General features: G+C 44.4%; 1 protein-coding gene across 1 annotated transcript in view; it reads right to left on the reverse strand.

The window, feature by feature from the left end:
- PHLPP2 (PH domain and leucine rich repeat protein phosphatase 2) overlaps positions 1–16,650 on the reverse strand; it is a 717,402-nt gene that overhangs the window by 143,159 nt on the left and 557,593 nt on the right. The window contains exons 12-14 of the mRNA XM_085638614.1: positions 14,642–14,797; positions 9,743–9,943; positions 6,687–6,849 (exon numbers count right to left, since the gene is read on the reverse strand). Of these exons, the coding sequence (XP_085494740.1) occupies positions 6,687–6,849; positions 9,743–9,943; positions 14,642–14,797 (520 nt within the window). The remainder of the gene's footprint in view (positions 1–6,686; positions 6,850–9,742; positions 9,944–14,641; positions 14,798–16,650) is intronic.

Consider the following 16,650-nt stretch of genomic DNA (forward strand, 5'->3'; position numbering starts at 1 on the left):
GTTTCCCATATCACCTGAAAGCTCTCCACCGAACCCACATTTTTATCAAAAGAGGTTTCAATCGCTTCAGTAAGCTCTGCCTTAAATACCTCGTCTAACAAGGAGTATGGGAGTAATCTCCAGGTGAAAGGGGGAATAGTTTGCAGGGGGACGTCCAGCACCACCAAAACTGGGGAGTGATCCGAAAGCGTGCGGGGCAAAACCTTGCAAGCTCTCGTATCATCAAACAGCTGCCCGGAGGCGAGCCAATACGAGTATGGAGATTGTGGTATGCCGAATAATGTGTATATCCCCATCTATCGGGAAACCTCTGCCTCCACACATCATGTAAATCCATACACACCATGATATCGGAGAGCTTACTGGCCGCCGCAGAGATTAGCCTAGCCGGTCCCCCAGAGCGATCCCGTTCAGGATTCAACACTAGATTGAAGTCACCGCCCCAGAGCTGCTGCGCCAACCCGAAACCGCGCACCTTTTCCGATAGAGCAGAATAAAATTCAGAGTTATCATAGTTTGGTCCATAAACATTAATGATAAGGATGTCCAGCCCCCTCCCCTGATATCTGAAAATAACGTAACGACGTCGCCATCTGTTGCCAAAGGATCAAGCGTAAGAGAAACCTTAGGGCGAACCCAAATTAACACCCCCCTGCGGCATGCGTGAAACCCTTAAACCACCCCCCCTACGTTGGAGCATGGGGCTAGCGACTGGTAAATGCGTTTCCTGCAATAACGCAACATCAATTTCGTGCCTCGTCAAATATGCCAACACCTTTCGCAATTTTCTGTGGTCATTTAACCCCCGCACATTCCATGTGAGAGCACAAACTTTACCATGTGCTGTCCCTATGTGAGTAGAACTGCCAGCTGTCACAGCCGCACGTAGCTCGGAACTATCAGTGTCAGCCATAGGAAACTGTAGCCGGCTCCAGTGTAGAAGTGCGTAGTGTCCAGAAATAACTTCATGCCATGCAAATTCCCATCTCTTCCCACCCCCCACCCCACTCCAGGCAAACCCCAACTGCGCCTAGACGGAAAACTAGTGATCGGGCCACCTGAACCATCTTTAATAGAACACAACAATGCACGTATACAACTCAAGCAAGGCAAATAGCAGTACCAGCGCCCCTCCCCCCAAAAAACACAATACCCCAAATGTGTGTAACACTCGCGGGCAGAGGTAGCACGCACTCCACTCAAGAACCTGAAAATAAACCAAAATTGGCCTCAGCTCCGCAAGCCATCAACAGAATGCGTATCACCTAAAGACTATATATGATCTTCAATTTTAGCCCGAAGGGCATGTGTCAAAGCAACAAAGGACAGAAATCCAGCGAGCCCCAGCAAAAAAAAAACTCCCTCCCTCCAATAGTAGTGCCCCTAATAATAACCTACAGTAGAAGTAAGAGTGTCTTAAGAAGGTAAAGAATTTGAAAGCCACATAACAATTCAAACATTCCCCTCAGAGGACCAGTTTTAACAACAACAGTAGTCTTGAATATAAGTCTTATCTGTGCAAAGTGCAGTCTTGATCATCCAATCCACCGCTCTCCGCATCCTCCGAGGGAAGTTTCTCCGGGCTACGACGCTGGTCTTTCGACCACTCCTTAATGGCCTTCTGCAACACCTTTGGGTCTGTAAAGATGCGTGACTGACCTTGTCGATTAACCCGCAGTCTAGCCGGGTATAGCATGGCGTAGTCGATGTTGTCCCTGAGCTGTCTCTTTCTTCAAGGGGGCAAACTAGCGGCGCGCCTCTTGCACTTTCATTGTGAAATCGGGAAACAGCGAAATTGTAGAGGCCTCATATTGCAGCGGCTGCCTATCTCTGGCAGCCTTGAGTGCTGAGTCCCTGTCTCTGTAGTTAAGCAGCTTCGCTATAATAGGATGCGGTGGGTGGCCAGGTACCGGGCTAGGGCCCAGAGAGCGATGAGCCCGTTCCACAACAAACATGGACGAAAAAGTCTCCTTACCAAGGAGCATAACACGCAGTTTTTCAACAAATTGTTCCATGTTGCCGGTCGGGGTGGATTCCGGGAGACCCATGATTCTATGGTTGCATCTTCGAGACCGCGCTTCCAGGTCCTCCGTTTTGTCCTGCAGAATCTGCATGACTTTCCCCAGTTGTTCATGGTCAGCGCCAAGTGATGTTTGTGCTTTGTCGACCTCCGTGACCCGACACTCCGTCATGTCTAACCGCTGCGCATGTTTATCCAACCTCTCAGACATCCTATCCATGCGATATGAAAGAGAGTCCATCTTCGAGCCAAGAACTGATAGACTACTCTGCAGTCCTTTCTCCATCGCAGAAAGCATGGAGCGTATGTCACCCCGTTTTGTCAGTAGTCGGGTCAGGCGTAATGTCGCCATCCTCTGCAGGCACTTCCCACCCTTTAGATTACTTTTGTTCAAACGTGAGTCTTGGTTCTGAACGGTCACCCTTGCCCATTCTCAGAGTATCACCAACGCAGGGTGCAGATCAATAGCCTGCGAAGGCACGCCCTGCAGTAGGTTCACTGCGCCCTCCGCAAATTACAGCTGCTAAGGACTGGGATAGCTCAGAAGGCTAGTGACAAGTGGTGCAAGCTCCACACCACTCCCACCACACAGGATTGGCAGGCGGTGTAATATGGCGCAAGCAGCCAATGCGCAGTCACCGACGTCTCCTCCCTCGGCGGACTGAGAGAGCACTCTCACCTCCAGAAGCTCACACTACCTCCTTAAACGTTGCAGACTAAGTAGTGATTATCATCACAGTCAGGGCGCACGCGGCACTTATACTCCAATGCCGGAAACATGCAGTGAGGGGACCCCTGTGACTAGACCTGGCAGCGGGGAGACGAGCACTGGGGGGTCGGTTGCAGTCCCACAAAGGGAATCTGTTCTGCGCTGTCACATCTTCCACCTCCGGCAGCACAAACACGAATGCGCCCAGTCCAGCCGCCCCCAGCGCCTCCACCACCAGGGACTCTTAGCACACTGCACCTCAGCCAGTCACAATGCTTTAGGAGGCAGCAAGGAGCACAGCAGGGGCGTCTCACTCTTCGGCACCTCACCTCCCCACAGGCCGGGGTAGCTCCAATCAGCAGCTCCCAGGTTACAGCGCGTTGCAAAGCTCAACTCTAGGCTCCACCACGAGACCAGCAAGTCGGATAACCACGTTGGAAGCAATAGACAGTTCAGCCACAATAATCGCCGCTCCAGCCGCCGGAATCTCACCACCAGAGCCGGCCGTCAGCAGCGCAAGCAGCATGGGCGCAATCAGCAGGAGAGACGGGCGCCACACCAGGCTAGCGGCCCGGCCCTGACAGACAGTATTTCGTCGCGAGGCACCTAGAAAGTAGAATATCCTCTCCCCAGCACTCCAGATCGCCTCAGAGACGGTCCGCAGCACCGTGGCAAGATCCCATCACTCGCGGAGCTGCTGACATTGATGATAAAATGCCGGGCCGCGAGCCGCATCGGCAGTCACAGCGCCAGAGAGGAAGGTAGTGCTGGCGCAAAGTGCAGGCCCGCCAGCTGTCTCGTAGAGGTCGTTTCTGTATCCGGCTAGGTCGTCCATCGTCACCGTCACCCAGTATATGGGGCTGTCATGCCGCAGCACTTCCATCCGCCGCCGCTCAGCACTGCAGGGCGGGGATCGGGGAAGACCCTGCTCGTAGCCTCCAACGGTTCTTGCCTCGTCTTCCCGGTGAGCTAAAGCGCCGGTGTCAGTGCTTTCACTTCCGCAGGCCACCGGACATCGGTAACAGCACTAAGGACCTCAAGGATCGGCGTTAGATGACGGATAAATAGTGGATAGTGTGATGGACTTGCGGAGCTACACGATCAAGAAGTCATCTTAGTCGTGAGCAAGCTCCGCCCCCGCCTAGGTAACTCTTTACATAGACGGTAGACACTGTACTTCCTATACCAACATCCCATATGCAAAGAAGCTCCATAAGTGGACTTTGGAGTTGCCCCCTTCCCACCCTTCATCCACTCCCCATCACTTGAACAAACCAAAACAAACAAACAATATGGATTAAAAATGTATGTATTGCTAACACATGGATGAGCACCTAAACAGGTATAGAATACGCCAATTCCTATGAAAGAGGTTTTTTAGACTTTTATTTAGCATGAACTAGACCCGAGACATCGCGTATCAGAGCGCTTTACATGAGAACCAGTTTTGTTACAGATGGACACATTCATTTTTGTTAGGCACAGGGGGATTAAGTGATTTACCCGGAATCACAGGATGTTGAGCGTTGGTGCCGAGACTCGAACCCAGTTCCCCAACTTCGAGGTTGACCGCTCTAGCCCTAAAGCTACATCCTCTCACCAATTGAGTTAATAGGAGGTACTACTGTGAGGAAGCCTACACAGTATGTCCACCCACATACACAGTACAACCCAGTTGCATGTAATGACACAGATAATTTTAGCAACTGAGCCTAGGGGTAGCAGAAAACCTCTCCCAGTTACCTTCCCTGGAATAACTCACAGTAGCATCTGGCAATATGAAATCTGACTAATAAGTTTGGTCAGCTTTTGTCAGAAACTGTTCTAACTCAGCTCCACCCAAAGCTCAGGCATTTTCCTAGATCCTAGTCAAACATCCTCTGCTAAGAAGATCTTTGGTGTGCTCCCTCAGCTCATGAGTCCTTGTTGTAGTTCCCGCTGGTGTTGAAGATTCCTCTTCTACTCTGAGCTCTTGCTTTTTGCCTGATCTCAATCTCTTCCCCTGCCTGAGGTTCTGGGGGATTCCTCATCTCCACTTGGTCTGTTTACCCTGTCATTAACCATTAGTTTGAGGCCCAATTCTTCCTTATGCACTTTTTTCCATTGGAAGTTTATCAGTCACTGGCCTGAAATCAGAACAACTTTTTAGAGTAACCTGTGAAATGTCTTGGAATATGGCACATGAAAAGTTCTAGAAACACACATCAGATTTTCACTTGGCCGCCTGAAGTACTTCTTCCTTTTTTGGCATAGTAATACAACATAGTTTATGTAGTGTGTGGTTCAACTGCTTCTGCCCCACCTGGTGAGCACAGTCCTAGTGGCTCTATCCTTGCTCATCACTTAGTAGAAAGAAAGACAATGCTGCAATTAGTACTTTCAGGCCACAGGCTTCAGCTCCCCTCCTAGCCCCTTTATTCACAGTTTCTCCCTCCGGGATCTACTTTCCAATTCTTCTGTCTGTAGCAGATCTGCCTTGAACCTGGCTTCTGCTTCTCCGAATTGGCCCTATGGGGTCGCTTTGAGCACTTCCACTGGGTCTGCTCTATTTTCAACCTCCAGTACTCTGGTACCCACCAAGGAAGTGATTTATCTTAGAAAAAAAGCACCGAGTATAGTTCATGCACGCTTTTGTTAATATCTCCTTTCAGTCCTGCCCGCAGTCTTTTTAAAAACGACCCGGGGATGTCAATCAATTCTGCTTTTAGGAAAGGCACATTGGGCCCTGATGATATGCTCACTTGATCAGTCTCCTCTTGATTTCTCTTTGTGCACACCATTTGCTGTTTCTTAGGCACAGACAGGTAGGACAGCTGGACTCTCTATGGGCTTCTTTTAGGAGGTGTTCATCTGAAGGCAGGGAAGTTAGACCACCATCAATTGCCATATATTTCTGTTTAAAAAGTTCCCCTTAATTCTTGTCTGGTAGTCTGCCTCTGCTGTTCACATCGTACTTTGAAAGGCCAGCCTCCTCCAGTTAAATGTCACGCTCAGGGCTATGGGTCCCCCCACATTTAGAAAACCACAGCCACAACCCGACCTCTGTGTTCCCACCATTGCCTTCAGCTCATCCAGGCACCCTAAACTACAATATTTCTGGCATTGGTGAGGGTCCTCAAGGGTTTCTATTATTTTTTTAACACTGGCCCATCTCCAGTATTGTGTAAAGCCACTGCGTAGACAATTCAGCTCCAAAATTGCAACAGGTTGCAGGATGTGATCATTATGCACCGGATGTCTCACAGGCCTACACATCCAACAGCCTCGTAACTGTGATTACAACCAGGTCACCGCTCAGGTGCAATGGGGGTGCAGCATATGGCCCATCCTCATTCCAGTGCCTTAGCCCCCTCAACATGAGCTGCCATTTTGGAAGCAAGCTACCTGTACAGGGCCAAAGCCCTACAGCTCCTTTCTTCCTGCTTATGAGCCTTACACTGCTGCCAGAGAGCTCATTCTACCTCTCCACTTTGTTTGCCAGTTACACCAACCCCAAAGGGTGACCTTTCACAACCTGTAAGGGGGGAAATCAACTGAAGTGCAAGAGTAAAGCAGAAAGTGAGGTGAGACACATGCACTTATGGTACGGTCATGCCCATGTCCCCCCAAGATCCAACCTTTTAAAAAAAGAGTAGGGAGTGGAAAAGAGCAAGGGGGAGCAAGGAAAAACAAGAGAAAGTAGGAGATAAAATAGTTCCTCATGTACTGCAATGCAAAGACCTGACGCCATCCAATTAAAACACAGTGTGATTGAAATGGTACTTAGGTAGAACAAATACAAGAATAGGGAGGCAAGCCACTGAATCAGAAACAGGGAACTTAATAGATAAGAAAGCAACAGAACCATGTGCAAGACCCAATGCCATGTCTATGTTTGATAGAATCGGTCTGTTGCAACAAGAGCTAAATAAAATGTGAAAAGATGCAAAAATGTTAACAAATGGCAGTGTAATGTACCTGAATCTGAGGAAGGCTGAAGATCTCTGGGAAGACATTAATGTGGTTGGAGTGTGCGATTAGAGCTTGCAGCCTTTTGCAATTTGCCACAGTAGTGGGAATGGCTTTAAGTTGGTTGCAACTCAAGTTTAGTTCCTCCAGCAGCTCCAATTTGTTCAGTTTGCTGATGAAAAAGAAACAAAACGGGATTTGTGAGGTCACATGAAGCATAAACACACAAATCCCATATGTATCATTACTGCATCAAAAGATAATCAAGCTTATCAATAAAGCAAAATACACAAAGGGCCTTCTTAAAAACATCCTGACTTAAGACAAAGATCTCTACTTATAACAGTGGTGAAAGTCCCAAATTGCAGGTTCAAAATATTTTTGTTCTACTAAATACAGGTTAGAATCAAACTATTTCCAAATGAGCACACAACCAAGAGCAAATAGGCCTTTTCTACTGCTCATCTTTGACAGTGACTGTCTTCTCAGGAATACTTCCAGTCACAGAACACTCCATCAGAACACTTTCCATGTATTTCGTAAAAGAGCAGAAAAGGGCCTTCACACACTATGTACAACACACTCAGATACCACACATTTTACATCGCAAACAAAGCTCAATGTGCTAGGCACCAAACAATACACACTGTATTCAACACTTGCTTCACCACCACTCACTCTAACACACTTTCCTTTCAAGCACAATATTTTTACACAAAGAAAATCAGAAATAAACAATACCCTACTGCTTGGTGACAAGTGTCTCTATAACTGTAAACAGCTGTTGGCTGCTCTCACTCACAGCCACCACGACACAAGCGCAGGCATCCCCTTCCTGTCGCACAATATAACAATAAAATACAACTGCATAGTCACAAGTTCCTAATTTCTGCAATCACTTATAGCCACCACTGGAGTGAAGACCCCTTTTTTATTGCTTGTCACACAACATAATAATAGTATAACAGACATGATCCACCAATCTCTGCTGCTGTCATACAACATTACATGGCAATGGTGCACTCACAGCCACATCCGCTTCACACCTGACAAAGTACACAAACTCTTGCCACTCAGAGCACCTGCTCAAACATCAGCAACCATACACATTCCTAACACACCTATAAATGCAAAACATTTAACTGATACACTTTGTCAAGCAGATTGCACCTCATATAAACCATAATGACAGTCACTTTCCTCACACTCAGATCAAAGGCCTACCGAAAGGGCTTATGTAAAATAAAGCTTCAGGTTACCTTTCTAACAGATGTATTCATATAGTGACACAACAAGCACATACCGAGATTCTCTGTCATCACACTATAAACATGCACCACTATGTGCACACAATTCATGCCTTCTCCCTTCAGTCTTCAACAATGAAGAAGATTCTGATACACAGGTCTCTTGGTACTGGAGCAGTGGAGACAACACTGAAATGAACATATACTCAAATCACAACAAATGTGTGATAAGGACCAACTCTGGCATATGTTGGGAGTTGAAATCCCTCCCTGGCACCAAACAGATACCTAAATTACAATACAAGTAGTAGTAATGCTCACAGACATATATTCTATATTAATCCAGGGAGCATATATTGGTTAAGTTCCCCTTTTAACTGTTTCTGTCAACAGCAACATCCTTCCCTGTTGGCGAACTGAAACGATCAAATCTTTCCTGCACTCATTTTGCAACTATATTTTTAATACCCCATATTAAAAACATCACACTCTATAAACTATGGATCGAATGTTGGAACTCAGTCTGGTATCCCAGCAAACCTTCACTCCCCACAGTACCAAAGAAAAAAAGTTGTAGTCAATTTTCTTGCACTTTGTAATACATGTTTCATTTAAGCCAAAAAAAATCAACATAATCCATATTTTTCCAACAAAACCAGGACACTCTTCAACTTAATTTCAGAAACAATGCCTTGTAAAATCCTTCAAGTCAAATGACACTCTTTCTTCCTTTTGATAGGATTTCTTTTTCAATAAACCAGCAGGTTCAAAACAAGACTTGAAGCATTTTGTTCGATTCTGGCCTTGGACAAAATACACCAGGGATGAATACTTCATCATTTGCTATTTAAAAGGAGGCACAGAACATGTAGCCTGGTGTAAACTGCTTCAAAACCCTGACCCGCAAGGCAAAGTTGGACCACTGAATGCAGCCATCTCAGCCAGCCGCACAGTGATCACAATGGGAACACTCGCAACAGGCACACAAGTGTGCATTGAACTGATTGACGTTGGCATGCTATTTCACATCCAAACAAAAAGCCTCTCCTGCCCAAAAGACATTCATGTTTAGGTTTTGTGCGTCTCTCACAGGACTCCTGCCTAACACTATACAAAGCTGGCCCCAGAAACAGATTTGAGTATACGTGCTGCTGCACAGGATGCAGCTCGACTGCATATTGGTTCTCTAATCCTTCAAGCTTAACAGCTACTATCTATCTGTTACCTGTAGACTGCAGCTCCTATCAGCGTCCTCTGGACTCTACTAAAGCCCTTCGCTATCTGCTCTTGGGCAGGATGCTATTCCTCATGGCTCCCCTATGGGCTCCCCCTCAACTACAAGCAGTTCCGGAGGGAACCTGAACTGGAACGTCTGTTGTGTAGGATGGGAAAATACTCGTTCTCTTACTTCAAGAACAGGTATGTGTCATCTGTTTCTTCTGTTTCACAGTTCTGTCTAATTTGTGTCTTTTTTATTTTTTGTTTCAGGGCACTTGTTCTGATGAATGTCCAAGAGTTGTAGGCACAACAGACTCGCTTATTTAACTATATAATACATCTTAGCAGTTCTAGATGAACACTACAGCATGATCTAACAGGTCTTTCATGTTCATCTTATCTGGTCTCATCACAGACTCTTCCAACTGTCTCTTCAAAAACATTCAGCATTGATTCTAAGCATGCCAACACAAAACTGGGAAGTACCTTCACAAACAACAACCACAGTACTCTCAAACACCACAAATGTCTCCCCTGTACACTTTATATTTCCACCTTTATCAAATATGATTTCACTTCAGGTTTTAGACTTGCAGTTACCTGGCAGGAAACATCTGCAGCTGATTATTTGCCATTCGCAATACACGCAGACTGGGGTGTCCAGTTAACGCAGGGATGCATTCATCTGTGAGGTTATTATTGGTCAAGTACAGGTGCTGAAGCTCACTTGTGGTCTCCTCTCCTTCGCTGGCCACAGGTAGTAACTCCAAACCATTTGCAGACGCATTCAGATACCTGAGACTAAGAGAGGCAATTGTTATAATTATCAATAAATTCCAGATTCACATGTGTACCTGAGGAACTGGCAAAAATACTAACGCCAATGGACAGTTCTATTAGAAAATATGAAATTACCTACTGATCATGCTTCATCTCTGACCTCTGCTTTACACATGTACATTTTTTGTGTGACCACTCCAGTAGACATCTAACTCATGATGGAAATAAACATGCACCCCACCATTGACCTGGAAAAAGGTCTTATTTTAGGTGGCTTTTAGATGAGCTAAATTCCAAACTGCGTCCAGGAATGTAGATCAACTGCTGTAAATGTTTATTTCTTATGTCAGGGAAGTTTTCCTGACGGCATTCTATTGAACACCGAATTACTAGTAATAGAATAAAGAGAAGTTTCCCCCCCAATCTAAGAATGTGGTTGTGCTTTATTTCCTTGAGATCTATCTTCAGTCGGTTTCTTAAGCTTCTCTAAGCAGAGTTAAAGCACAGCCTTATTTTGTTATTGGGTGTAAATTCCATTATTCCAAGATCTGATTTTCTCTAAACCCATGTAGGAACCTGAGAAAGCACTTTTTGCTGGTTCAGGTGATGTACGACTGATACCCATGTGTAAATCACTATTAATGCAGACTGGAGTTTGAATGGTAGAACCTTGAACTGAAAGATGAAACCCTCTTAACCTCGAACACACCACTTCTGCATTAGTTAACTGATCTACTATGCAAAAACTATGGTCCTTGTGTGTAGCTGGTGTGATTTGTTGTACATCTAGCTTCCAGAACCTCTTTTCATAATTTGTTTACATACGCTCCAATATAAATCTAAGTTTAACTAACCAAGCTTGACTTTGGGCAATGAAATAATGTGAGGGAACACCCATGTTTTCCTTGCTTTGCATTTCTATTTTTGTCCCAGAGTTTAAACTTTCTACTTGAAAAGTTGTAAGTGGGTTGGTAGGTGTTGAGCAAGTGGAAACCACAAGAGGTGGACAGTATCCTTTCAAAATAATCTCCAGTCCCACAAGCCTGGAGTGATTTTTCCCCCAATCTGGAAGAATATAGACAGTGGCTGTCCAACTTTGGTATTTTTTTAGGGGGGCTATGAGGAGGAATTATTTGTGAAAAGAAGAAGCCTACGGCAGATTCTTGGCTGTTGCTGAAGGGCTACACCCTCCCTCTTTCGGGATTGTGCTCTGCAGCAATATCCATATTTTGACAACTCTGCCATGTCTTTTGTAGAGCAGATGAATTGTTCTGCCGCAATTTTTCCTTCTTTCCCTCTTTCTCTAACGTCATGTTGTTTTCTAGAGAGTTCTGCAAACTTCTTCATGGAGTCCCAGTGGACATTGTAATACTGACTCAGGAGGGCACGAAGACTTGCTGCTCGAATGTATGTAGCAGCTGGGTGTTAAGAACATGGAATCCCTTGCTACAGTGTCTACTTGTTGATCACCTTCCACCAGACACCCTTATTCTGTTTTCCAGTGGTGGTTCTTGCATCCTCCAAACACAACTACATACAGAAGAAGGGTTTGTTAGGCTCTGGAGAGGGAGCCACTTCATACAGGACACACCTATAGACCATTTTCTTGATCTTAGAAGTGTAGGCAAGTCTTGCCAAAGCTGCATGCTGCATATTACTCCCATTACTGTCTTCTCCAGTTTTGGGCTCACATAGATTGACCTTCATAGAGACACCTGATATAAGTCCCCTTCTTCTGAGTTAGAGAGCACACGGAACTATGTCATATCTTCCTATTTCATGAGGTAGAAGCATTACAAAGAGACTGCCATGATGGATGAAAGAAGAATCTGAGGTCATCCTTTTAAAACCTTAGAATCTCCCAAAGAAGCAGGTGTGGATTTTAATAAAGAAACACACATGTGGATCATTAAAGCCTCATAGCCTCATCCCCTATACAAACTCTACTCAAATTCAGAGCACTTCTCTTAGGTATTGAGTATCTTTTGTTCTTGTTTTGTTTAATTGTTGGAATGGATTAACTTCATTTTATTTTCCTCTCATGATTCTGCATGCCTTTTTTCAGTGATGGGACCTTTCATGCAATACTGATTCTGCTGGGAACTGTGGCTTGCTGGGTTCCCCTCCCTTCAACTTCACAAATGTCATGTATTTGTGCCCCATTCAGTGCCTCCTACTTTGTTCTCTATTATATTGAGATTAAGGGTAATAAGTGGTTGTGACACCCAGTCCCTTCCCCTAAAAGCATATTGCCATCTGCTGGGAATCAGACTGGCCAACAGTCCATACAGTTACTGCCTTTAGCAGGAGAAGCAGATGGCAAGGATGAAATAGAACAAAACAGTTTGTGTACAGATGACATGCTCAAGAAACCCACAGAGCGATACTCCTTCAAGGATAGGAAAGTGACTCACAGAGATATACGCAACAGGAAAAGAATTGCCAGAAGGAAACAAGGAAAGGTTGCCCACAGGAGAACAGAGAAGGAACTCTCCAAAAGACAATGGAAAAAACATTTCTGTTTGGAAAAAACTCAGATAAACAGTGAAAGGGCAGCCAGATGAGAATAAGGACTAAAGAGGGGAAGTGGTAAGTGACACTAAAGGGTAAACACAAAAATATGCTGAACGGGTTAAAGACTCCCAGATGTCAACAGAGCAAGGCCTCCCAGATGTCCTAGAGAAGAAAACTGAAAGTATTCATAAAGGGAACAGGGAAAGAATGATCAGAGGAGAACAAGGAAATAACTGACTCAGGAGTACAGGGGAAGAACTCATACACAATGCCTGTGAAAGTGTATCAAAGGAGAATAGGGAAACAATGCCTGGGGGAGATCAGGGAAAGGATGTCTTCAGGAGATCAAGGAAAGAATTCCCAAGCAGGGAAGAGGTAAACCACTCCTAAAGAGTAACATGAAAATGGCCCTTGTAGGAGACCTTGGAAATGACTCCCAGGAGTGAACATTGTAAGGATTCCCAGAGAGTAAAGGGGAAAGTATTCTCAAAGGGAATAGTGAATAGATGCCAGTGGAGAATAGGCAAAGGAATGTCTAATGTCCACAGTTTAAGAAATCAGAAAGAAGAAAAAGGAAGGGACTCCCTAAGAAGAACCTGGAATGTATTTCCGGTAGGGAATTACCAGGGGTGAAGAACTACCTGTGAGTAACAGGTTAAGGACTCTGAAAGAGGAACCAAAAAAAGGATTTCCCATAGGAGAAAAGGAAAAGGATACATATATAGAAACTGAAAGACAATTCTCTGCAGAGATCAGTTAAGGACTCAGAGAGAGGAACAGGGAAAGAGCTTCCAGAAAAACCCAGGTGGGCATTCCCAAAGAAGAATAGGGAAAGCCACTTCATACAGGACACACCTATACACCATGGCGAACAACAACGGGGTGCCTACAGTAGAACAAGGACTCCTACACAGGAAGAGGTAAATGACGCTCAAAATATAAAATGTAAATGACTGAGCGGAACAGAGTAGGAACTCCCTGAGGGGTATGGAGAATGTACCTCATAGCAGGGTAAGGATTTACATCTCAAAGGAACCTAGAAGAGGAACAGGGAGATGACACTCAGAGAGGAACAGGTAGATAATTGCCAGAGAGGGACAGGTAAAGAATTCCCAATGAGCATCTTCAAAATGACAACGAGGAGACAGCAGAGGAAGAACTCCTAAATGGGAACAGGTAAATTAATCCTAACAGAAAACAGCCAGGAAGGAGCCCAGGAAAAGAATCCAGAAGAAGAACAGACAAATACAGACAAAGAAGAACAAGGAAAAGATTCTTAACTGTAAAAGGTGCCTCAGGGTAACAGGAGAAGAACTCCCTGAAAAGAACAAGAAAAAGACTCCCAGAGGGGATCAGAGAAAAGACTTCAGCAGAGGAGGAAGTCTCAGAGAGGCACAGGGAACAAGGGAAGGAATCCTAGAGGGAAAAAGAGAAATAATTCTCAGAAGTAACAGAAAGAAAGGACTTACAGTGGGGGAACAGGAAGGAAACCTCGAAGAAGAGCAGGAAATTGATTATCAGATGAAAATGGAGCACTCCTGGAGGGAAAGGGTTTCAGAAGAGAGAACCCTAAGGTCTTGATTATGATTAGAGGGATAATTTCCGATCCCAGCGCAAATAGTTTCTTGTGTAGGAATTAGAATTTGGGATTTCAAGTTCTGAAATATTTATTGCACTCAGACAATGGAATTCCTCTGACATATTTCACCAGGTACAACTTGGTCAAACGTATTAGGGGAATAGGCCTAGTAAAAAGGTAAAAATAATTCGCGGTTTGGTGATACAGATTCCACATGTTATGCATAATTTCCAGGGTCAAAACTCTGAATAGGACTTACCACACCCAGTAAATACCTCACCCTTGAGTAACTCTACTTAATGGGTGAGATAAGTATCAACCCCTATTTCGAAATACTCAGAGTCATGGTCTTTGAGGAGAACTACAAGGAAAGAGGTTTTCCAGAGAATATTTGTGGGATGATAATGGAAGGGACACGAAAAGGAATCTGAAGGGAAAACGGAATAAGTTATCAAAGAGTACAATGAAAAGAATTTCAAGTACAGGGAAGGGGCCCGTAGGGGAAACCAAAGTTTACTACTAAAGTATAATACGGAGCTGGCTTTCAAAGGAGAACAATGAATAAAGTCTTATTGATCAAATCTTTATTGTAGAATACCTCTTTGAGCAGGTCTTCCTTGACTTACTTTAATGCTTTAGTAAAGATGGTAGCTGGAAGCCTTGTTAATAGGTTGTGCTGAACATCCAGTGTCTCCAATGGAACATGATCCTCAAGGCTGGGCAGGCTCTGTAGACGATTATGGCCCACAAACAACTTCTGAAGACTTATACAGCTCAAAGTCCTAGAAAAGAAAACACAAAACCGTAAACCTTGCCTAGTTATACACACTAGCGCACAACTATGGTTCACAGTACATTCATATATATTGATACAACCTACTAATACCTAGAGATATTTTAGACTAGTAAAGCACCCCAAGATCGGTCTACCTAATGAAACATGGGTCTCGTAGATATGCTTAGCATGCCTAAATGTATTGGTATGACTTAAAGAGCGGCAAAGACACCAATATATGCATATTTACTCACAAAAGAGCATATAAGAGGCAGAGCAACCCTTTTTCTATATTCACTGTTTTGTATACTTATACTGTCGCTCTAAGTGGGACGGGTATGACCAGATATTGATCCCGTGCACACTGTCAATGGAACTAAGCTGTACCTGGCTGATGAGCCCATAACTAAGGTGCAACTGTTCCTGGGCTGCCTGCGTTCCCATTCAGGGAGGACCTGGCCTGGAAAATAACAATGGATTGGGATGCAGCCTGAGTGATTACCAGTGGCTGAAATTAATTGAAGCATTTCATCCATCACTCTTTTGTAAACATGTACTGGTATGACTTACAGAGTGGCAAAGACGCCAATAAATGCAAATTTACTCACAAAAGAGCCTATATAAAGCAAAGTGACCCTTGTTCTAATTATAAGATGATGATAACATAGTGGTGAACGTCCACTTAAGTAACCATGCGTCATTAAACGGATAAAGTTACTTCACTGTTACTGGTTCTTCAGTGTGGTATGTTTCACATACTCACTTTTTAATTGCTTGGTGCCCTGCGGAAGGAGGGTCTAAATGCACCTTAAAGAAATTCATGGTGCAGCCATCTCGCTTTCAAAATAGCTTATCACCTTTTTGTCCGTGTAGAGTGTGGATGTGGCTTGTACGTGATTCATGAACAATTTCGTGGCTTGTGTGTGAATACATGAAAGATTAACAGAGGACACGCATTATTTGTGATCAACAGGTGTTCTTCAATTTAGCAATTGTGTGAGAGCTGAAAAGGTCTACCAAAATATTTCTGAAGACTGATCCATGTGTGCATCTGTAAGTGCATTATAATGAACACAATGTTGTTGGTAAACGTTTTGTTCTGATGTATAAGAGTGCTGCATGTCACATTTGTAATGTACTTAGAAGCGTGGCTAGGTTACACCTTGCGCAAAACCAATATATGAGTAACAGTAAGACCAAAAGTCTCTCAAAATTGCTATAGGGAACGAAATGGAAACGGCCACCCACGTCCCAAACGACCTCTGTGGCCAAGGGAACACAGCGGATATACAGTAAACAGAGTATCGCTCCCGAGCAAGAAACAGTTTAACATTCACAATTGAACCATATCAAATCAGCCCAATAAATTGTCCAAATTCAGGGAGTACTCAAATAAATGTTCTTCTTTTTTTTCCCTTGTTTTCCTTTATCCTTGTCATAAATGTAGTTACATTGTACATAAATTCACAATAGATAGGTTGATGTAGATGACAACGCCAAATGTAGCCAGTAGCCGACACGTGTTTCGTCTCGGGGAGATTCACCCAACGACTTCCTCAGGGCAAGCGCAAAATCTCTAGGAGCAAATTCACCACATTCCAGGTAGACCCTGTGTGTGGTCCCATATAGTATGGGTCTAAAAAGCATATAGACAGTACGTATCCTTCAGCATTCTGACGATTTCCATTAATAAATATCTCGGACTTGTAATGTGGTCCAGTTGAGTGTATAGGAGATAAATTCAGGAAGAGGAGAGTACTTCCGCCGTCATCATGGGTTCTAACATCTGTGTAATGTGGTGAATTTGCTCCTAGAGATTTTGTGCTTGCCCTGAGGAAGTAGTCGGGTGAATCTCCCTGA

Source organism: Triturus cristatus, chromosome 12 (assembly GCF_964204655.1).
Source record: "Triturus cristatus chromosome 12, aTriCri1.1, whole genome shotgun sequence".
Lineage (NCBI taxonomy): Eukaryota > Metazoa > Chordata > Amphibia > Caudata > Salamandridae > Triturus > Triturus cristatus.